A 24,168-nucleotide genomic window follows, 5' to 3' on the forward strand; every position below is an offset into this window, starting at 1 on the left:
CCTTTTGCATAAGTAAAGGAGAAAGAACAAATGAGGCAGATATAAGAGACAAGGGACAGCTCAGGAACCTTCACTAAACTCAAATAATTTCTCTGCGCTCTTTTGGTCATTATAATACTTTATAATAATTATATACATTATAATATAATTAATGATGAGTAATATATATGGAGATTTAAAAAATAATCAGAGTTGATTGAACAACTCACTGGAACGTCACTGAGTATGCACCGCTCAAATGTAGCAAACTATTTTGCCACATGAACAGCTCAAAATATTTAACAATTCTCTGAATAGCTGCAATATCAAGATGAATTTTGTACAGTTCTATGAAAATTAATGCAGAACAAGGCACGTTTCCATATGCTATGAAATTACTGCATATGAATTCATTAAATGTTATCGAAACATCACAAAGTCGCAAATTAAAGCTTTCAGAAATCTTTAAATATAAAAAGTAAAATTGTCAGCAAAATCATAATACTGTCCTTTCCTATTTACACATTTATAACACAGTGACAACTCTTCATGTGTACAAAGATACCTTTCACGCAGCTCTACAAGTCCGTGTATGCCTTGTTGAGGCTGCTGTAGTTTAAATTTCAATTTGTCACATCCAGTGCACAATCTCACTATCAAATCTCTTCCTAGTGAATGTGAGCCCATCCAGTACAGAAGACAAAGGCATATAGCAAATGAGCCAGAAATAACTTGGATGGAAGGCAGTGAATGAGGCAGGAGACCACACATTGAGGGTAAAATAAATATGCAGTTTAAAACACTTGTTTCATTCATAAAACATGGAATGAGGCAAGAGGAAAATTGCATGCAACCGAGAAATGTATTGTAATGAATACACAAAAGGGATAAAGCTAAAATTATACCGGCCACCTTAGCTTTACTATTTGCAGACTTAGGCCACAGGTCTTTACATCTTTATAAGAATGATGCACTATCAGATCAAAATGGTAATTCTTTGTTTTCTTTCCCTGTCTTTCTATTAAATGACACAAAACCAGTCCATTTTGTTCACGACGTCCTTCAAAAAATCATACATATGCCTAAATTTTTGGAGCAGGCCACATACGAACGCAGAGCCCTACTTGACCCTCAAAAGATTTGCAGTTCCCAAGAACAAGAGTGTTCTCTCCAGCACCCCTGGAAACGCTGCAACTGTGGGGAAAGCATTATTCAAGTTGCAGTAAAGATTACTCAAAATTTTGTGTAGAAAACCTTCTTTATTTGTACGTACAGCAAACTTGATCCAGGTCAGTAAAATACAGAGGGCACTTGCTACAAATCCAGTGTCTTTGTCTTTTAAGAAAGATAAATCAGGTGCTATCTTTAATTTGCACAGTCATCTGTTTTTTTTCCTTTATTAGAGGATAAGATTGTTTGCTTAAAAAAAAAATTGTTTGAAGAAACAATTCTATGAAAATATGGTAAAAAATTACATTATACAACTGCAACATACGAATCCACAGTGACAGCAGAACAGTGCTGTAGCATTTAATGGTACATCTGCAATTCATTTCACTACATCAGCCAAAAGATGCATTTTTACTGTAGCTATTACATTTTGAGAACAGTTTAAATTACAAAACTTGAGAGAGCTTCAAAGCAAATCTTAATCTGAGCACCTTGATCTTGATAGCCCTGTTAAAAAAAAATTAGATAGAGGAGACCCCCTTCAACAAAACACAGAACAATTGTACTTAAATCGAGTTATTTTTAATTTCCTTTCATAAATCAATTAAATATACCAACCTGGGGGTTGGAGCATTTTATTTCAAGGGACTCAAGGTCAACATGGAGGCAGACAACAAATGAGTGTCTCGATTCCGGCCCCGATGCAAGCAGTTTCTGTGAAGTAACAGCTAAAGTAGAAGTACAGCCCATTGGTTCCACTAAATTAAGTGTCATCTGTTGTCCAAGAAGGGTATAGATACTGAAATGATGGAGACTAATAGTCCATGGAAAAGCATCACCTATTGATTAGAAAGAAGGGAAAACAGTTTAACAATAGTTAAAAAACAGTTAAATAATTGCATAATAAAAGCTAAGCTATTAGTCTCTCAAAAACCAGTAAGGATCTTATCCTACACCGTCTTCGGAGTCAGCAAGTGCAATCAACAATTAAATTCCAAACTCTCACAAATAAAATTCAACCACCAAATCCATTTTGTACCTCAAAATCTAAACAATAGCATTAATTTTTTTTTACAATCTTTTAAAAATCTGATATCCATTGGGAATGTTAACTATATGCAAATGTCTACATCACACAGGTTTCCAAGGACTGTTCTTGCTTTAAATGATTTTCCTCAAACAGAGGGGTATCCTAGAATCATAAAATCACTAGGTTGGAAAGGACCCACTTGGTTATCGAGTCCAACCATTCCTAACAATCCCTAAACCATGTCCCTCAGCACCTCATCTGCCCATCCCTCAAACTTCTCCAGGGATGGTGACTCAACGACCTCCCTGGGCAGCCTGTTCCAGTGCCCAATGACCATTTCTGTGAAAAATTTTTTCCTGATGTCCAGCCTGAACCTCCCCTGGTGCAGCTTGAGGCCATTCCCTCTTGTCCTATTCCCCTGTCACTCGGGAGAAGAGGCCAGCTTTCTCCACTCCACAACCTCCTTTCAGGTAGTTGTAGAGAGCAATAAGTCTGTGCTGAAAGAGTCTTCGTCTTTGTACAAAGCACATTCATTTTCAAGAAGAGAAGGAGAAAAGTCCTCCTTACTGTATAAAAACTCAGAAGATTATTTGGTATAAGGTTTTATTTTTCAAGATTTAGGCCTGAAGTCATGGGTAAGAAGAGTCCAAATTAATCTCATACCTCAGAAGTACAGGAGCCAGCCTTGAGAATTAGAACACAAGGTGGCAGACAAATACAAACATGCACTGGGATGGGTCCTTGGAGCCTCACAGGGCAATAATGAATTAAAATCAATGTATTTAAACACTACATGAAGCGTATGTTCATAGGCTATGGTATGGCCTACGGTCACCACTCTTCTGCCGAGAAACTACAACACTAAGAAATAACACAAATTAGGTGTTAACTGTGAATAATTTAAAAGAAATATTAGAAAAGCTTTGAAATTAAAATAAAGACGGATCCTAACATGTTTTTAACAGATTATTTTAGTCAGAATTCTATTGTTTCTTCCACAGGTGGCACCAGCAATAAATTTATGTGGTCAGGAGTATACAACAGGAGAGTCCGTGTGACTCATTCTAGAAAAGAACTGAAAACTTCAGGAGTTTATTTTGAAGCTATTGCATACTGAAGAATTTGGCTTAGCCAAAGTAACTTGAAAAAGTTTTGGAAGCGCTTCAGACTACAGATTTTAAAGTAGTTACCAATCTCTGTCTTTTTCCAAGTTCAGTCAGGCAAGAAATACAAAATAGTAATTGTAATAGATGAAAAAAATTCAAATGCAAAGTCAATGGTAATGACATGTTTCTAATTACTATTCATAAGTTTTGTTTTTCTCTGTAATGACCACAGTAAATTAACATTTCCATATTTCATGGATTACAAAGAAAGAATCTCCAAAGAAAACACTGAATGTTAACTCTACTGTGCTGCATACATCATCTACCTTTAAAGGAAAATATTGATCAAATTTTGTCAATGTACAGAAAGCACACTATGCTGAACAAACACTGTAGGAAAGATATGGCAAATTTACATCTATAAAAATCCCCTTAAGGTCATCAATTATCTCTTCTTCAGCTCCATACACATTATGTGACTGTTCTAACATTATACTGGAACTGCTCACCTAATAAATCCTTGTTTTGTTGTTGCACCTACATTTTCTTTATTCGTTATTAAAAAACTGTCCCTGCATTCATCTGCAGAGTGGTTTCATGAAAGTATTTCAATAAATAATTCGTAGTGTCTATATGTCAAAAGAAATATTGTTTATAAGACTTATTTCAGAAAAGGGAGGGAGGGACGGAGGAAGGGAGGAAGGAAGAGAGGAAGGAAGAGAGGAAGGAAGGGAGGGAGGAAGGGAGGGAGGAAGGAAGGGAGGGAGGGAGGGAGGGAAGGAAGGAGGGAAGGAGGGAAGGAAGGAAGGAGGGAAGGAAGGAGGGAAGGAAGGGAGGGAGGGAGGGAAGGAAGGAGGGAAGGAAGGAGGGAAGGAAGGAGGGAAGGAAGGAAGGAGGGAAGGAAGGAAGGAAGGAGGGAAGGAGGGAAGGAGGGAAGGAGGGAAGGAAGGAAGGAAGGAAGGAAGGAAGGAAGGAAGGAAGGAAGGAAGGAAGGAAGGAAGGAAGGAAGGAAGGAAGGAAGGAAGGAAGGAAGGAAGGAAGGAAGGAAGGAAGGAAGGAAGGAAGATAGTATCTTTACACAGGCAAATCCATTTCTATTCATAAGTATTGCACTTAAAATATTCTTTTTAAGTATTCCTACAAACTACAACTACCTCTGAAAAGAACTGTATCAGAAGGCAGAAAATGAATGAAAAGACCAGATTGGGGGATATTGTATGAGCTGTTTTTACAGTATGTTGACACATTGAGGTCAGTAAGTCTCTGTGAGTAGGCTACAATATCCCCAGATGACAGTATGACTACGTTCCTTTTCCTCCTTTTAGTTTTTCATGTAATGAGAAAAATACATGAGCGAGCACACCACTTTCTTAAAAGTAACAATGCATTCTTGTAAACAAGCCTTTCACTTATATTATCTTCATAAAAGAAGGAATGATTCAACAAATAGTTTCCATGAAAAGCAAGGCTGAACAGATATAATTTCAGAGAGATAAGTAACTTGTCTTAGGAATGACAGTATGTCCCTCAAGTCTTGTTTGAAGACCGAATGCAAAGTAAGAGACTCTTTCAAAGTCCGTAAAAATTATTTACCCCTATATGAAGAGAAACAAAGAAGGTAAAACTGCTGAAGACTTTTTAATAGTCTGTTTAAGTGGGAGTTTTGGCATGGGAGAAGGCAACAGCTCCATTAGAGAACAAAAAAAAAAAATATCAAGATTGTGAGAACTTCTGTTTGGCATTATTCCCAGAGCACAAAGCCACTCACAAATAAATTCCTTACCATATCCCAACCAGGGGGATTCTTTTCTCTCACTAGGATCTTTCCTTCAAATCTGGGTTTGACAAAATTCAAATGACTTCTTACTTTCATAAATGGTTTAAATTACATCATCACTTTAAAACAAACAAAAGACTTCGGTTAAATTTATTTATCTTTTATCTGTCACTATGATTAGCAAATTAGATCATGCCTACTGAAAGTTACTAGGAAAAATATATACCTTTCCCTTTCCCTTTTTTTCTTTTTCTTTCCTTTTCAGTTAGCAGCATGTCTAATACAACTCATAGTACTAAAACGTACAATCTTATTTTTGTCACTGTAAAATACAGGATGGAAGAGAAGGGTACAATGTAAACGGCAGAACGAGGCGAGACAGAAAACACTTATAAATTCAAATAAATTTCAGATGGCATGAGCAGAAGCTCATTGAATGTGCTTTTGACTTAACTCTTCATAGCACACCCTTTATGACTGTTTATGTTTCAGCAATAAGTATGTAGAAAACAGAATAATCTTCCCAGAAAATGCTGTTTGCAACAGCAATGGAACAATTGCTGCTTCTCCCTCTCTTCATCTAAGAATGACTGCACAAACCAGCAACAATTCTTTTCAATAACCTAGTTCAAAATACAATAATGAACTAACTGTACATTAACGTACTGGTTTTGGCTGAGATAGACTTCATTTTCTTCATAGTAGCTGGTAAGCGGCTATGTTTTGGATTTGTCATGAAATCTGTTGATAACATGGGAATGTTTAAGTTATTACTGAACAGTGCTTACACAGTATTAAGGTGTTCTTTGCTTTTCACACTCTGCCCCACTGGCGAGCATGCTGGGGGTGCATAAGAAGTTGGGAAGTGACACAGCTGGGACAGCTGACCCCAGCTCACGAAAGGGATATCCCATACCATATGACATTGTGCTCAGCAATAGAAGCTCAGGGAAGGACATTCAGAGTTATAGCATTTGCCTTCCCAAGTAACTGTTATATGTGATGGAGCCCAACTTTCTCAGAAAAGGATGAACACGTGCCTTTGATGGGAAGTAGCAAATTCATTCCTTACTTTGTTTCACTTGCACGTGCACCACCAAGTTCTAGTAAACATTCCCAACCTGCCTGTCTGCTTTTGCTCATCAATTGGTTTACCTATTAAATTGTCCTTACCTCAACCCATGAGTTTTCTCACTTTTATTTTCTGATTCTCTCCCCATCCCGCCAAGGGGAAGCGAGCAGGTGTCTGTGTACGGCTCAGCTGCCTACTGGGGTTAAACCACAACTACCATCTCCATCCAATTTTTAACTTGGTTCTGAGGCTAGTTCTCATGGGTGCCATTAAAATAAACCCAAACCCCAAGATGACTAGGTATGCTTGTCTGACGTATTTCCAATACATAATTTCTCATATGAATATCTGTAGAACAAGGATTTTACATCAGTATTCCTTCAGAATACAGCTGCAAATCCTTTTACTTCAATAATTTCTAAAAGCCCTGTTTTTTTTTTTTTTAAACATGTATTGAACACAGCAGCTTGATTTCACTTGCTAGGTCCTTTACAGCTTATCTCCTCCTTTCATTTCTCAATCAGTTGTGGAATTTTTAAAGCTGATGTTTTACTCACATTGTTCTACAACTCAAACCTCTAAAAAATATTTGCTTTTCAAGTAAGAACTATTGTACTTTTATTCATCCTTAGGCTATGCACAAGAGCATCCCCCTGTAAAAACTCATACAAACTTCCTGCAATTTTTACTTCAGATCCCTACAAAACCCTTGCCACAATCCCTGTAGACACAAAACAACACACAATCATTGCCTGTTACGATTACCAACAAAGTGACACTTTTCTTTTGATAGTCTGCTATAATATGAATTCTTTTTCTCACATTGAAACATAGAATATCTCAAGTTGGATGGGAACCTTAAGGATTATTGAGACTAATTCCCTGTTCCTTACAGGACTACCTAAAACTAAATCACACGAGTAAGAGCATCATCGGACACTCGAACTCTGACAGGGTTGATGCATGACCACTCCATGTGGAGTCTCGTCTGGTGACTGACCTCTCAGCGAAAAGCCCTTTACCAATGTCCAGTCTGAATGTTAAATCACAGCCTTCTCTCTCTTTCTCTGCTGGTTTTCCCTCCTCCCACCATTCTGTCCTGGAATTCACAACTCACTGCCCCCTCCTGTTGTGTCAAACCAACTGTTTGTGGCTACACAGTATTTCAAATGACAAACCCAATGAAGGTAAAAATTGCCCCTCTGAATTCTTTTGTGACTTCAACAAACATACAAAACATATTACACAACTAGCTCTTTGATGATGAGTTTCATTTTGATCTCCATGGGGCAAACCTTGTAATCAATATTTCTATTCCTCAATAACACATAACATGCTGCTAAAAAAGTAGCACAATATCAGAAGTTAAATTAAGATAATTTTCCTAACTGTAAAAAATGGAAATTAAAGAGTAAGCTTTTTCACAGTTGTCAGCCTACCTTCTTCCAGGATGGGTTTCAGTACAACAAATGGGATTTCCTGCAACGGTTCCATGTGTTTGTGTCCAGCACTCATAATCTTTACCTGGGGCAAGCAGACAACAAGTGTGCCAGGCATACTGGCCTGCCCATGGTACCAGCTTCGCACAGTCCCAGGAATGTCACCTGATACAATAGTACTTGGGGAAGGCAGGCTATCATTCGGAAGGAATACACAACAAGATTGGACTTCAAGCTGAAAAAACAAAGATGAGAAAAATTTTCAGGAACCGATTAGCATTTCCCCCCACCAACGTGGAGTATTCACCTTTGTACAAAATCCCAGGTTACTCCTACATCACAGCTGCTTGAAAATAATCATAGCTTTTAGTTGAATTAAGAAGAAAGATGATACAAAATGTGTGAAAATTATATATATTCTTGTAAATTAAGATTATGTGAGGGAAGGGAAGAAGAAATGTGATTTTGGTCTGTAAATCCAATCATAAAGGTGTTGGTATATAAACCGAATATACTTCTATCTACATTTCAACACCTTTAACAAGAAGCATAATTGAGTCAGAAAATGTTCTCACAAAACTGAGAAAGACCTCCTTTTGCAATCCATTAGCTTTTGCTAGCAATAGCCTCTAGAACTAATCAATATTTTATATGCTGCTACTTTCTATAAAGACTTCTATAAAGGCCTATTTCAGGGAAAATTCTGTCTTTACTATGTAGTCAAGAGTAATGAGCATGTATCAAAAGGTTAAACATCAGATAAGCTAGAAAAAAATAAAATCTTTAGTGAAAAACTGGCTTTAAAACAAATGGATAGGTGTATACGTGCACAAGAAGAAAGAAAAATGAAGTTTACAAAGTTTATTCAGCTTTTGTCAGCTTGCAGATCAGAAATAGCGCACAGTTTCACACAAAATGGTATTTTTGTTCTTCCTTTTCAAGCAATGCTCTTACCCTGAAACACTTCTGGCCATTCTGCCACCTCCGTATGAGTTTCCAGGAAGGCTGAGTGAGCCCACACCAAGAACTGAACTCATCATGACTTGTTAACTCAGAGTCAGTGTTAAGCTGCAGTCTGTTAGCCTTCCTCGGCTCTTGCAAGTAATATTCTGCACCTGGATATCACATAGCCCTAACAGCCTGCACACTTGAACGCTTTGTTAAGCAAGTACAAGCTATGATTCAGTTCATTTCTTCACATTGTTTGGAAAACTCTAGTGTACAAAATGTTGGACACAAATTGTTATTTGTAGATGGGATAAAAGTACGTTTGTTTGCTGTAAACTTACATAATAGAGTCTTTCAATTTGACATGTTTAAAGACATCATATTTTAAAACTGATCAAGATATCACAGTTGAAAACTGATAAGATTTGTAGCCCATACCCTCTCCTGAAGGCTAATAGTGCTTCAAGACAGCAACAGTGATTTGCAATAGAGCTAGAATTCACCAGCACCATAAGTACTTTGCCAGCCTAGTGAGGAGAACACAGATATTCATCTTTATTTCAGCCTTTCTGTGCCCTTTTGCTTAGACAAACTGACAAGAATTCACTGCAGAAAAATGTAAGTAGAATTTTGCAAAAATAAATACATTGTTACATGAAGTCTGTGTTTGTTTCTAGTTTTAGAACTGTTTGAGTTGTAAAATGAAGTTAATTACATCTTTGATAAGTAGTTTATTGATCCAAAGTTCAGAGTGTACTTTATTTATACTGGATGAAAAGCAATGGTGTATTGTTACAGATGTAACAGATTTGGATTTTTTTTTCTAACTGGTAAATTAGTCACTGTGTCAATTTGCAGAGATTTTCACAGTGACACATTAGACCATTTTCTGGTCTATTAGTAATAGGTTGCAGGTCAAGCCATTGTGGGATAATGATAAATAGATGACAAAACAGCTTGTGATCAGTATAACTTTCGTTTTATCAGTGCATTTGCTGAGTAAACAGTTTATAACAAATCATCCGTTCTTCAGATATGTATCTCCATGATGATTAATATCAAATGGTGCCTGGATATACAAACCATGTGGTGGTAATAATCCAAAAATTCCACCGACCTGGAGATACACTGCACTTCATCACATTACTAGCAGCAGAATCTACAGGAGATGTTTCACGAAGTACTGCTGAGAAGAGATCTCAATACTCATTAGTGTTTTTTACACTTAATTTACAGTTTAGTATTGCTTTGTGTCGAAGACAAGTTCTTCAGATCACTTTATTTTACTTTGCTTTATCAAGAATATTGAAGTGCAATCACAACAGTTTCACTCCTGTAAATGCCTGACAGAAATTTCTGTTTGTATAAGCAACCACTTTGCCATTCATTTTCAAAAAAATGAATGGGAGTTGGACCATGAATTTTGGTGGGGTTGACATAGTAGCATCAGACCTTCCATACGTAATATCACAGATTTGCTTAAAGATACGGGTTGCTTACTTGCACTTCATTTAAAATTTTATATGAATAAATGAATTTTGCAAAACATTACTGCAGTATTTCAAACACTGAACAAAGGGCAAAATTCCACATTTTAGGGCAAATCATGCAATCAGTATAACTACATAAGAAATTACCAACTTGGATGCACAAGGGCCCAGTAAGTGCAAAATTCAATTGCAACTGTTGAACTCTCAGAGGCAGATTCTGTTTACACACCACTATCAACTTCAACATAACTTGTGTATGTTTATCTGACTGTCTGGAGATCTGCCTAAAACAAGTCCCAGAGAAGGAATGGAAGAGTGCACCTAAAATGACAGAATTACACGTTGGACAAAAATGAGAATGTGTGCTTACAGATTGCTTTGCCAATCAGAAAGTGCTTTAAAATGTATGTAATCCAAATTCTTAAAATTAAACTACATCAATAGCGTATATTAAAGCTATCATATAAATCTTTTTACACTTTTTAAATAACTGTTAAAATGTGTGTCTAAAATTCTGAATTTAATGTAAAACGTGACTGATTTATGTAACTGAATATAAATCTGCAGCAGTAAATCTTGCATTAATGTAAGGATCTGACAATCCAAGGGAAAGAAAATGAAGTAATCTGCCAGTAAGAAGTCCTCAAGCTGGGGGTCAGATCCTGTTCATGGAAACCATCTGGTTGGGACCCTCCAAGCCACACCAAACACAAATGATCTTTTAAAAAAATATCCTATTCATTAATGCTTCGCAGCTGCACTGAGGGTTACTTCATTTTTCCATGGCAACATCCTTTCTGTTTCAGGGATCTTATTTCAGTTTTGGTAGCAACGTGTTCTTTTGCCAATACTGAACACATTCACGTGTTAAAAAGAAGGAATTATTACAAATTCTTGAAACAGAATCACCCCTTATTTTCATTTCTATTATGTCAAGGCCTATACATGCTAACTAACATACACTAATGGTAAACCAATGAAGTAAGCAGTATTTCCCCTTCTACTTTTTTAAAAGGTACACCAAGCATATTGCTTTAAGCTTTTACTAATAAATAAACCTAAAAAAGTGCAATGACGTTAAGACTCTGTTGTATAAAAAGGAAAGTATTAAGCTACTGGAATAAATGAAGTATTTTTAATTCATATTTTATAAAGAGGGATTGTTGCTCAATAGAGGGAGCAGTGAAATATGCAGAAGAATGAGGTCTTGCTAACTGAGGTGGGTGGGAGCGAAACAAAGCAAGCAACGTGCCATAGTTATCCTGCACAAGTGCAACAAAGCAGGACAGGTTGTACAACAGCCTTCACAGCTTTTCGTGATAGTGATACTATAAGGAGACCCCCTTCTCTAACCCACATTTTATAGCTATATAAACCAATTAGAGGCACTGAACATGACCCACAAGGTGACACTCACAAAAAGGTGCCTCCCGGGAAGTGGGCTCTCTCCACATTAATCACCATCCAGCATATGCTCGTGGCAGAAAGGCTTATGTTTTTTTCTGGGAGTTTCAGGTAAAGAATATAATCTCATACTGACTTTCAAAACCGCTAAGAACCTCCATTAGACATTTCACGTACGGTTTGTGGTGTGGTCATGATTATAAGACCATACCTCAGCCTCTGCCATCCAAATCAGCTCTACTGAATTAGATCATCTGCAGTTGAGCCAGACATGCACTGCCTGTTAGAATTTAAAGTCAGACCAGAAATTCATGTTTTGAAGTTAGACAAAAGGTAAAAATTATATAAATGGAAAGCAGAGCATGGAAGTAATAGAACTATGAGAGCAGGCTACCTGTGCCTACAAATGAGTATACTGAAGATCAAGTGCATTTTCCCTGGCCACTTAAAACGCAATGTCTTAGCCTACATGCTATTCCTATTCTTTTCTAAAAAAGCTTGTTTTAAAAAAGTATTCATTTATTTACGGGAATTTTTCATTTTTTTGTCAGTTTGCAACCAACTTAAGAAATCATCCTACCTTGTAAATACTGATAGCTGTAACTGCTAAATTACAAGTCACAGAATTTCTGCCTGACCCATGAATAAAGGCCACTATTAAAAGAACAGGAACTAGTCAATCTTATCCTTATGCTGCCGTTCTTCCAATCAATGTTTCACTTTGACTAAACTTTTGTACAAGCTATATGCTTTAAAGAAAATATTATTTTCAATAATTTTAGGAAACAGACTCTTTTTTTCAAATAATTTCAGGGATACTTAAAAGCATGTGGAATATCTGGCTAGTGGTGAACTTGGCAGTGTCAAGTCTACGGTTGGACTCGATGATCTTAAAGGTCTTTTCCAACCTAAATGAGTCTGTGATTCTGTAATAATAACAGTTTTATTTAGTTGGCATTCACTGCAACATTACTCATTAATTAGTTTGCTTTTAATACAAATCCTTCATTGTTCTCATTGGAATTCAGCAACAACAATCAATTAAAAATAATTGTGTTTATACTGCACCACAATTTTAGCAACTATTAGTATGAAGAACATGTAAAAAGTGAGTATTACCCTCACGCACAGTGTTAAGTGCCAAAAAGACTTCAAGGCCGTACATAAAATCCTACAACAACTAAATAATAAAACCAACTTTTTTCTATTTAAGTTTGAAAGACTTTTCACTTAAATACTAATAGCTTGCAACTACTTCAGTGCACAAAATCTTCATGCAATATTCTATCATGAGCAAGCCAGGACTAGGGCTAAGCAAGTACCAGCTTTGAATCCAAAATAAACTTTCCAGCTACTTTGGTTCCAAGCACATTTACTTACTCAAACTTCAACTAAAAGAATAATCCTTTGATGATTTTAAGTTATGAAGCTCTGTTTTATCCGATGACAACTACAGACTTTTCTGTTCTACAATCATGTTACTAGAAGAATAAGGAACATGAAAATAGCTTTAGAAAAGAGTCTAAGTGTTCCAGCATCTAACCAGACAAAATATTCTAGAAATTTGCCTTTTTCATACCAAAGGATAATACAATACAGAAAATCTGTATGGATTTAACATATAAATATATTACTGTTTTTAAAAAAATGTGTATTATGTTTAATAAAATTAATACATGATACCATACTTGAACTGAAAGACGGAGTCATAACCCTCATAATCTTATCTGCCATACATTTTCTTGTACAAATTTCAGCTTTCCCATTTTAGGCTGATATTAAAGGGAAAAGGGTACATATATGCATTTGTGTCTCGAAAAATTATATTTAAATGAAACAGACACAGGAACTGCTAGCAATAATAATTAGAACAGAAATCATATCTATAAACCCTTCAATTTCAGTAAGAACTACTACATATTTGTTTGGAAGCACATTCTTGGACTTTCTCTGTGGTGTTTCCTTGGAGTCTGTTGAAACTCTTCACTAGTCACACGCAACGTCCTTCTGGTAAGATATTGGCAAGCACTTCACCAAGTATGTTCAAAGCATAAGGATGAAACACATCAGAAGTATGTAAACTGTTGCATAAATTCATAGGGCCATTTAATTTCAACACAGACAAAACTTAAAAATATAATTTCCTATGCATAAGGATGAAAATGGAAAACATAAGCACCTTATCAAAAAAAGCTGTAAAGAGTAAATAAATCTACAATCTCTAACACCATAAAGAATATCTAATACAAAAAAATCCTCTGCCAGTATTAGCTCCAACCCCTGAGTGTATTACGTCAGAGCAGTGATATATTCGCAAATTATTCTGAGAATACACATCTACCACTGCCATCAGCTTTCATCTCCACAAGAAAAAAATTAGCTTGAACACAAACTTTTTTTTTTTCCTTTTCCATTTGCTAACAGGCAATCTTCATTTTTAGCTGGTCAGCATATTAACCACTCTTTGAAACAAATTCGCTTGGCTGTTTGCTCACATAACAAAACATACCATGAAAAATGTAAAAGCAGAATATGTTAGTCCTGATTCAAATTTCCCCATTTATAAAGGACTCAGCTACTCATCATCTTCATTATTATCTTATTCTTTTTATTATGACTCAAACTGTAATCCTCATTCATACAGGCAGTCTTAACGTGCTACGTAACACCCAGATACACAACAAAAATACACTGCGTCATTCAAACAGCTTACATTCTCTCTCAACGCCCCTTATCTGGCCATTTTCATCTCCAGTGGTGAAAACATTAAGAAAGAAAGGAAAATTATCGAAATATTAGTGTAAATGATGAAAGAGCTGGCTGAAAACTAAATAGAGTTAACACAAAGCATGTCCTCGAGTTCAGTACATTCTCCAATCAAGTCACAAGTCTGCTGTTTCTCGCTGAGGCAACAGTTCAACTTTCAAACATTACTTGAACCCAAGGTATTTTCTGCATCAAAGAGGAGTATAACAGACACAGGTTCAAATAAATATATTTCTTGGTAGGAAGAAAGAAAAGGCAATCAATGATTAATTTCTGTTAGAAATTATGTGTTTTGGTTTTTTTTTTACTTTATTTTATTTTAACACACAAACATTATCTGCTACTACGTGCTAGTGTACTGTAAAATACCAATCTCATACAATGTACTGTTCAAAAGGCACAGAGTATAATAATTCTAAATTAGGGTAATTTCTAAGCAGGCACCTGATATATACCGGGAAGAACAGAGTCCCAATTCTAGCACTTCAAAGCCACCTAGCATTTGATCACACAATCTTAACACTGGATTTAGAACACGGCCTCTTTCGGCATATAGCATCCATATACATTGCTACATGAAAACTCAGCCATCAAAATCTAAAGCAGCCTAGGATTAAATGGTTTTATTCAATTGGTCTGCTACTTCCCCTTATTGAAAAGGTAGACAAGTAAGCAGCTAAGTCATCACTGTTTATCATCATATTCATAGAATCATAGATTAGTTGGTTTGGAAGGGACCTTAAAACCCATCCAGTTCCAACCCCCTTGCCAGGGGCAGGGACACCTCCCTGGCCCCATCCAACCTGGCCTCGAACACCTCCAGGGATGGGACAGCCACAACTTCCCTGGGCAACCTGTGCCAGTGCCTCACCACTGTCTCAGTGAAGAAATTCTTCCTTACGTCTATAGTCTAAATCTGCCCCCTCCAGTTTATAGCCATTGCCCCTAGTCCTATCACTACAGGCCTTTGTAAGAAGTCCCTCCCTACCTTTCATGTAAGGCCCCCTTGTATCACGCACCCCAAGAAGATATTTATCATACACGCTTTCCTCAAATATTTTTAGAAAGGAAGGTGTTCTGCAAATCTAACTATGGATAAAAAGGTGTATAGCTATGTTTATAATACAGAAAAGTGACAAGCACTTTTATCTTCGTATAATTTTTTCACGCATCTTCCCGCTACACATAAAGAAGTATTTCAAAGACTAATATTCTAAAACCAAACCATTCTTTGCTTAATTTAACAAAATTCTGTATTTTATTTTTCAGTCTCTAAGACTTTTAAACTACTGAAATAAGACTATAAAACTCGGAGCTCCTTTAAAACCCCTCTAATAAAAAGCACTAGGATGCATAAAAAGTATCATAAAGTCTGGAAAGACAGTTTTTTTTCCATTTCCTTTTCATCTTACCTGAAGTGTAAGGCGCTTAACTGCATTCCACACTATTCCAATAAATTCCTTCATTCTTTCTTCGGGACTTCTGCAGCTTTCAGATGAGTTCAGCATGGTTTTCACAGGAAGTGACAAAGGACGAGATTCTAATGCAAACAACAAAACACAGTTACACAAAGAATAAATAACTAATATATTTACTGGTAGTAAAGAAAAAGATTACTTACTTTAAATTCTAAAAGAGATATTTTCTTGCTATGTATCTCACTATGTATGTAATAATGGTGTGTCTATTATTAGTTTTAAACTTGGCAATACCACTGTATCTGTTAAACCTGGTGAGAAATTTAATGAAATGAAATGCTTACACATTTTTTTAGTGCAAATTGCTAAGAAAATATTATGAAGAATGCCTCACCTAAGCAAATTATGACAGTTTTCAAAGTGTGATAACCTATTCGGTGGCAGAACAGCAATCCCAGAGGTTTCCACGTACATTGCTGCCAGTGTAACCTACAAAAGGTTTTAGTTTTCTAAATTTGCTATAAGAAATGAAAACAACGCGTATTAAATTACAGCCTTTGATTTTTTTCTTTTAAAAATTCACTTAAAAACTTGAGTGTGCTTCCAAAAAAGGTCCATTTTCTTACTTTGTCAAGCTTAAAGGTAGTCATGTTATGAAATATTTCAGGAAAATTCCATGTTTTCTACTAAAAAGAGAAACGCCCTTAAATTGTTAGCTATTCAATAACATGAATATGAAAAGATTATAGATAACAGAAGCATCTCATAGAACATGAGCATAGTAGAACTTCAAAAGAGGACTAGTGAGGAGACAAAGTAGTAACTACAAATTCATTAGAGACTGTATGAGCGGTACATAGTTCTTCCTGTCATCTCTAACAAAATATATGCCTCCTAATGTTTTGAGATACCAAATTATTGTCAGCTTCTTTAACATTTCCAGTTTTGGCCTACATATGTTGTTGAGCTGACAAAACTGCAGGAATAAATTATGAAGTCTTCATGACTTCATTTTAAACTAAATTGAAATCAGCACAAGTGTGACATTTTACGTATCCCAATTATACAGCTAGGAAAAATGTGGCATACAAAGGGTGGAAAAGTTTTTAAAATGAAATTACGCTATCAACTGAGCAAAAGTATATGCTCCTTGATATACACCACAGGGTCTTCATTCAGTTTTGATCATGCAATGAAACGTATAAGGAATTAAAAATGAAACATCTGAGAGGTGAATTTCTGCCAAGAGCATGCAATGTTAATGCCACTTGAGGAATTGATTTGTGACATTTTTCCCATCAAAGCTAGAAACAACAGAGATTTTTAATATTCTAGACAAAGATCCTTGAACAAACAGTATTTTTAATGATCTGAAAAGAGAAGTTTTAACTTTACTACAGTGATGGGGAATCAAAAGAATCAAAAAGAGAGATGGTCAAAAGAGTGAAAGAGAATTTCTTTGGCTGTGGTATAATTAGCTCTCTCAGATATCCCTAGCTCCAGTTATGGATCTATTAGAAGGCTAAAGGATGAAACTTGTATCACGAGAAAGTAAAATGCATGACATTTCAGGGTTGTTCATTGTCAGCTGCGCTGGAGAGACAAACAAGTAAATCATTCACATGGAAAAGCAGTGCGGAGTAGCTATTTCAGAGTATTTTCTCATATGGACACTTCAATGCCATGTAGTGAGTACTCCATCCACATTATGAATGGGTTAAAGTAAAAGAAAGACATTCAGCGAGGAATAGCTGTTCTGCTTTAACTTCTTACCCTACCTCAGCTCACATCATCTTCTCTGTGTAGTCAGGCCCTTACATTTAAAGCTAAGAATTAGTAGCAGATTGAGTATCACAAAATATTAAAATAACAGTTATTGAAACATAGAATTCCAGTACACAAGTGTGGGTAAGGGTGAGAATGGTATACAAAGTCACTGACACTCTGGAAATTTCACACCCTACATCACTGACCAAGTGCATTCCTTGTGAGTGGGATCTGGAGCTAGATTTTATTCCAGTCTTCCATGTTTTGTTTGCTGCGAAACACACGCTCTGCTAATTCTTTCTCAGTTAGAGGAACCAACTTTGTAAAGCCAGAAACAACTACTTGAGAATTAAAAATAAAATTAGCTGGCCAAAGCACCACTTGTTTCTCTCTATGTATGTGCAACTCAAATCTGAAAAGCTGATTTCAATTCCAGGACTATCCATGATAGACAATACCCCATGCTCAATCTAAAGACCAAAAAAAAAAAGAAAGCTTCAAAACCCAACAAAAGGAGAAGGAACCATTCAACCAGAAATCAAGAAAAACAGAGAAGTAATAAGAGGCATTTCAGAGTGGAAAGAAGAAACAAGCACAGAGGTAACTCCTGAAATGTGAAGAAGAAACAAGTCCTACGTTAATTTTTCTCCTGTACTGGTAAATTCCAGAGTTTTTCTGAAGGGATGCTGGACAGAACAACGTCTTAATTCCCCATCAGGCAAGGCCATCAGTAGATGACAGTTGCTTGTATTGCTCTAGTGTGGCTATCATGTGTGTTTACCTAAGTCCTCTGCAGTAGCCAAGTAGACTGGACCAGGTCCATCTCTCTCAGTAAGAAGGTTAATCTCCTAAAGTAATTATGGTACTCGGCTATTACTGAACTCTGAAGCCTAGGAACACTTCCTGGCACTATAATCAATCTTGTGTTGAAGTCAGGAACCAGTCAGCAATAGTTAGATAGAAAATAGGATTTGTATGAAACACAAACTGATGAGAAAAAATGGGGGTGAGGTGCTGCTTCAGGTTGTACAAGTTGAATTCTTGAGAAAATCAGTGTACAGGAACATAAAACATTCCTACTTTTATCTTCTTGTCCCATGCTGAATTTGTATTTTTCTAAAAACATGCACCAAATATTTCAATCAACTATCAATAACTCAGAGGCTGCCACACTCACCAGTTTCAGAACACACAGTGGTAATGAACAGACTTTTCAAAAAGGATTGATCATATAAATCAGGATTGAGCTACCAGAAGCAGCAGTTTTCATAATTCATTCCACAGTTTATGGTTAGAGTATAGAGGGAGTTCCAAGTCACAATCCTGCAAAATTCATCATAAATGTACTCTCTTTATAGATAACACTAAGCATTTTAGATAGAGGCATCTTTCTTAAGTAGACATATGTCTCCTTCTTCGTGGTTTCTTTTTTTTTTTGTTTACTGAAAACTGGTTGCTTTCAAAGTCTTCTGTAAAAAGACTTACAAGTTTTAAAAATAAAAGGACCTTTGGGGAAAACGGTGCCATATTGTGTTGTTAATCTTCACTAACCTAAGGAATAAGAAAGGGAAAATAAAACTATTGAAGTACAAAGATTTGGGGCAAATGAACATATCCTCTGAGCTCCCACTACTGGATTGAGGACTACTGATGGTCTATACTCACCACAGGCCTCATGCTTGCAGTTCCTCCAACCTCCTTACAGCTAGCAATTGAACTAAAGGCAGGTAAAAATCAATACCAATAGCATATTCATAAGGTGTATGTGGCCAACCACTCAGTTCTGGGATTCAGTGGGACTTTTTTTCCAGTGCCTGGCTACTGTATGTTCTTCTGCAAGTGGCAAATATGTCACTACTTTTTATTGCCTAACATTGTCAGAGAGATAAATTCATTCCCATTCACTGTCCCTTTTCCTCTTCTTTTGTAGGGAACTTGCTAAACAATGTGATATCCACTGTCTCTTCACCATTCCATCATATGACCATACTCAAAAATGCATCTGTCATACGACCTGAACAAGCTGGGCAACCTTTCCTTACCACATCGTATCACCTGTCATACAGCTTCTCAAACATCAGAACTGAGTTAAGATGAGAAAAACGCTATTGTAAACTAATCATAGTTACTAAGAGGCTATGACAGCAAAACACATGAACAACAGTAGTATTTAAAGGAAGAAAGAAATCAAGAAAATATACTGTTATTACATGGCTCTTTCTGGAAAGGTTTTTCTTCTGCTAGAATTAGAAGTAGTCTCCATAGTGTCAAAGAACTCACTGTAATTTCTTAACTTCTATTCACATTTTCATGCCTTAGATATAGCTTTTTTATCAGAAATAAAACCAAAAATATCAAGTGTTTGCCATAAATGCAAGCCCTTAAAGAACTGATCAAGGGGTCTAAGGGATTAAAGCCAGATTAAAATGCAGTGGAGGAGAAAATTCAGACTTCAAACAACTTTGAAAAAATCTAAATAGCCTACAGATTTTTTTTCTTTCTGGAAGATTAATTGGTTTCTTCATATGTAAAACAAAATCTGAACTCTCTCTCCCTGCAAAAAAAACTCCTCCACCACCTACTTAAAACTCACTTGGTCTCTTCTGTAAACCAGCAGGTTTTGGTTTCTACGTACATTTTGCAAAAGTAAAAATCCACAGAAACTTGTTAAGTAAAAGCTTGTTTGTCCTTAGGTTCATGTTTCTATTTTCCTCATAAGTCTACATATTTTTGTATTTGCAACAGAACAGAACTAAACACATATTTACCTAGAGAGATATATGAAGGCATTAAAAATTATTCACATTTTTCTGCATATACATATGATGGCCGAGGAACAAATTCTGTTCTCATTAAAATGGATTTCCATATAATAATTTTGCTCTATGATTTAATATTAAAATATTACACATATACAAGAAATTGCAAAACCACACAGGAATATCTTGATAAAAATACTTACTATTTAAACATACTGTTTTTTCTCACAATTCAATTTAAAAATAAAGAGTTAATCTAAGTAGCAGACTCATCAAAACCATTAGGTGAAGGTCAAAGCTGTATTTACCAGTATTTTTGGTTTTTAAGGTTATATTATGATGATCTGTATTTAGAAACAGTTACATTATTAATCAGGATGCTTAAGAACAAAAGCAGTACTTAACTAAAATAACATCCTTTCAAGGATTTTTAACTAAAATAACATCCTTTCAAGGATTTTTAACTAAAATAACATCCTTTTAAGCTTATAAAAGTACGCAATATGTATGCCTACATCACTGAACAGTCTTCATCTTAACTCCTTTACTGGGCTTTGACATTTTTGCATTCTACTTTAACAACGGTACACATAAAACACTATTTTTTCTCAATTACAATGACAACTAAGACACACAGTGACTGACAAGTAGCCAGAGCAAGTCCTTTATAGCCAGGAAAACAAGCAGAGAGGTGCGACTAAACCAGAACGGTCATTCAATAAGTTAGCAGCAGAGAAACTGTTAACATATAGAGACTTTTGACTTTTTACCTAATATGCCTTTTTCTAGAGTAAAAATATGTCAGCAAGCAATAACAAATGTGATACTAACGTTGTTGTGCAAACAAAAAGTAGCTTTCTGTGTGAAAGTGGGGGTTGGCTAAGGAATGGCTATGGTCAGCATTTTCTCCCACCAAATTTTTAACGACTGCCGCACTATTTTTGGCAAAAAATAAATAGTTATGTGAACAAAAATAAAAAAAGACTGACACTTCTGTACAAATCAATAACAGTCTTTCACAGGCAAAAGCGAGCTAATATATCAGTAATTACAAAATGTTTTATATGCGTGTTCATATCTAACTCCATGCTTGAATTTAACTTAATATTGCTTACCATTTCAAATAAATTTTATACTATGAAGTAAGAATTTCAGTCTTTGGACTTGCAAGAATTTTTCTGGTAAATGCAGGAAGAGTTTTGCCTAATTTTCTGCCTTTGAAAACTCACAATAAGTAATTTTCAATACAGGTATGTGACTGTCCAGCCATTTAAAAGTTACTATAAATCATCGGTGCCTGGAGACTTTACTTTTAAAAAATCCTTCCAAGAACTAATCACCATTTACAAAAGCATTAAAATCCTAGTACCTTCAGGCACCCTAGGTAAATGTGTCAGATCTAAATTCCTATATTTTACTTAGCATCTATTTAATTTCATTAATCTTTCCAAGTAAATCACCAGTCATACATTTCATAGCAGGCATGAATAAACGATAATCATTCAGTTCATTGAGCAGAAATAGTGACCTACTAATACAAATACTTCAGAGAACTCATTGATTTCTCACCAGTCAGACTTCTCTCACATTTGCCAGTTTTTGCATTCCAACAGCTCATTTTAGCAGGAATCTTGTTCAGCATTCTAGCTGTACTTTAGATTAAAAAAAAAAAAATCTGTAACCACAACCAGTTCTGCTAAGAACAGGTCGTGTTCTGCCACACTGTATTCAACAGAAAGCTTTGTAAGATGAAACCTCAAATAAAAGCACTAATACAGAATCAGTTGGTCCAAATAAAATAGAGGTATGTCTACATTCAAAGCTTCCTCTTGTCTCCACTTTTATGGAGAAGTACCCAATAGTGGTTCAGAAATATCTCTTGTATATACTTGGAAGGAATTTTAAGAATTACTTGATCAAAGATTTCAGAATGGGATTACTAACACTACCCCATAACAGCCAAGAAGTTCTAATTATAGTATTATCTAACAACTGACTTATAAGTGTGTCATTATGCCTCCATCATAATATCAAATGTTAGGAAGTGATTGAAAGGAAAGGTCTTTCCTTGCCTGGACAACGCAGAGAGAAAACTTATGCAATCCTATACCCTATGCATATGCGTGCTTGCCCTCCAATTCCTTTTGCATTTGCTCATGAATATAAATGAAATTTGACAAAATAAATATCTCAAAGATAGTAGGTTTCTACAAGTTCTGGGAAAATAAGTAAGCAGGTTAAAAAAAGGGTAAAAATCGGCAACAAGAGCTCTGTCTCTACTAGAAATCAGACAACTTATGCAGGACAGAGAATAGGAAGGCCATTTGGCACAGCACTTTGAAATTTCTTGTAACGATACCATCCTCCACCTTCTTGAAATACAAACAAATAGTAGACTAGGTGTAACTTAGAACTTAAAACTTTAAAACTCTTCAATTATTTCTCTGTAAGAACAATAGTGCTACAGAACAAAATAGCAATGTTTCAGAAAACCAAGAGATTTTTCAAACTAAAATGATTTTATGTCCTATATTTCTCTCCATATGTACGTATCCTTACACACCACATGAACACTTCCTGCAGAATCAAACAATGCTGGATTCTCTTCTCATTTTTGGGAACGGGGGGATTACAATTGGGACGGATATGTCATGATAATATTGTAATTTTAGTGGAATTAAATGACCAGTGCACTCCCTGATCTGTGGACCTGATCAACCTGGTCTATGGAAAAAAGCTGTCTGAAACACACCATTTTTTAATTCTCTTTTGCAAATGACCATACAATCTGTCCACTAGACAATAAAATGGAAAAAAATCTGGTCACAGGCACTAGACTTAGTGAAGAAAACCATTTGCCTGCTGGCATATGCTCTGATGTCCTCTCATAACATCGCTGAAATGCAGCCACTCCCTCTATCGTGACTAAATACCTGTCTGTTGCATAACAGGCATGAGCAAAATATTGCGTGGCAAGTGTACTTTCAGTTATGGGAGAGAGCATTTAGTTTTCAGGTCCTTTTCTAAGACGCTATGGGGCCTACTCCAACTGAAATGTTCATGACTTCTTAGATCATACATCAAATTCCACTTACCTACCCATCCTGTGGCTATACAAAATGTCAACTTTCAGGATTCTGAGTGAGAAAAAAATATTAATAGCCTTTTCAGCCTCTGTAAGGTAGCTTCTTTCATTAAAAGCATTCCTCATACTGAAGAGCATGTGAGATGTTACTTTCCTGCTGTTACCGAAAAATTAGATGCCATAGTATCTGGATTATATCCCATAAAACAGTATCAGATTTGTGTCTGGGATATCGTGGCTATATCCAAGCACGGCTAAATACCGAACGTCAGGGTAGATGTTGGTGAAATTAAATTTCCGTGTAAAGGCTACAAAAACTCCTCACTAGGTGGCAGTAAAAAAAACCAAACACCCCCAATTTAGTCTTTAAGCATGGAAAATGTTACACTTTTTAAACAACATGAAAAACATTATAATCATTTCATAACTTAATATGAATTAAATATACAAGTTACTTTAGTCATGAATGAGCACCTATCTTGAATGTGTGAAAACACACTTAGGTTTTAATTATTATTCTGTACTGTAGCCCATACTATCTTCCTGTACGGGTATGCCACATATACACGCACACACACATATAGCAATCATTCTGCTGCTGTCCAGACATAAGAGCTATACTTCTCTGCTTGGCTATGGCTCTGCAAATCACTTTTCAAAGAACCATGGAGAACTGCTGAATTGCTATGAATGGGAGGAATGGGCAGATGGAGGAATTGAGCTAAACACTTCTTTAGAATTCTTTAACACTTTGCTTGTTCATAGCCACTTTGTATAAAATTTAAGCCATGTATTCTATTATCTCACTTTGGTTTTGAAGCCTCTGTGGTTAAGAAGATTTATAAATAACTACAATTCGAGACTTAAGAACAGAAAACTTTTTCCACAGCTACCATATAAATACTAGTTTTTCTCTTTTCCCATGCTTCATTTTTGGCAAGGTGTCAGCAGCCATTAA

General features: G+C 35.9%; 1 protein-coding gene across 5 annotated transcripts in view; it reads right to left on the reverse strand.

The window, feature by feature from the left end:
* The window catches only part of VPS13B (vacuolar protein sorting 13 homolog B), a 453,221-nt gene that overhangs the window by 211,358 nt on the left and 217,695 nt on the right, over positions 1 to 24,168 (reverse strand). For all 5 annotated transcript variants that reach the window (XR_008448774.1, XM_054059974.1, XM_054059977.1 and 2 more), the window contains exons 22-24: positions 15,594 to 15,721; positions 7,574 to 7,808; positions 1,768 to 1,988 (exon numbers count right to left, since the gene is read on the reverse strand). Coding sequence is in view for 4 of the 5 variants with exons in the window: in XM_054059974.1 (XP_053915949.1) it covers positions 1,768 to 1,988; positions 7,574 to 7,808; positions 15,594 to 15,721 (584 nt within the window). In the remaining variant the exon portion in view is untranslated. The remainder of the gene's footprint in view (positions 1 to 1,767; positions 1,989 to 7,573; positions 7,809 to 15,593; positions 15,722 to 24,168) is intronic.

Source organism: Cuculus canorus, chromosome 2, assembly GCF_017976375.1.
Source record: "Cuculus canorus isolate bCucCan1 chromosome 2, bCucCan1.pri, whole genome shotgun sequence".
NCBI lineage: Eukaryota > Metazoa > Chordata > Aves > Cuculiformes > Cuculidae > Cuculus > Cuculus canorus.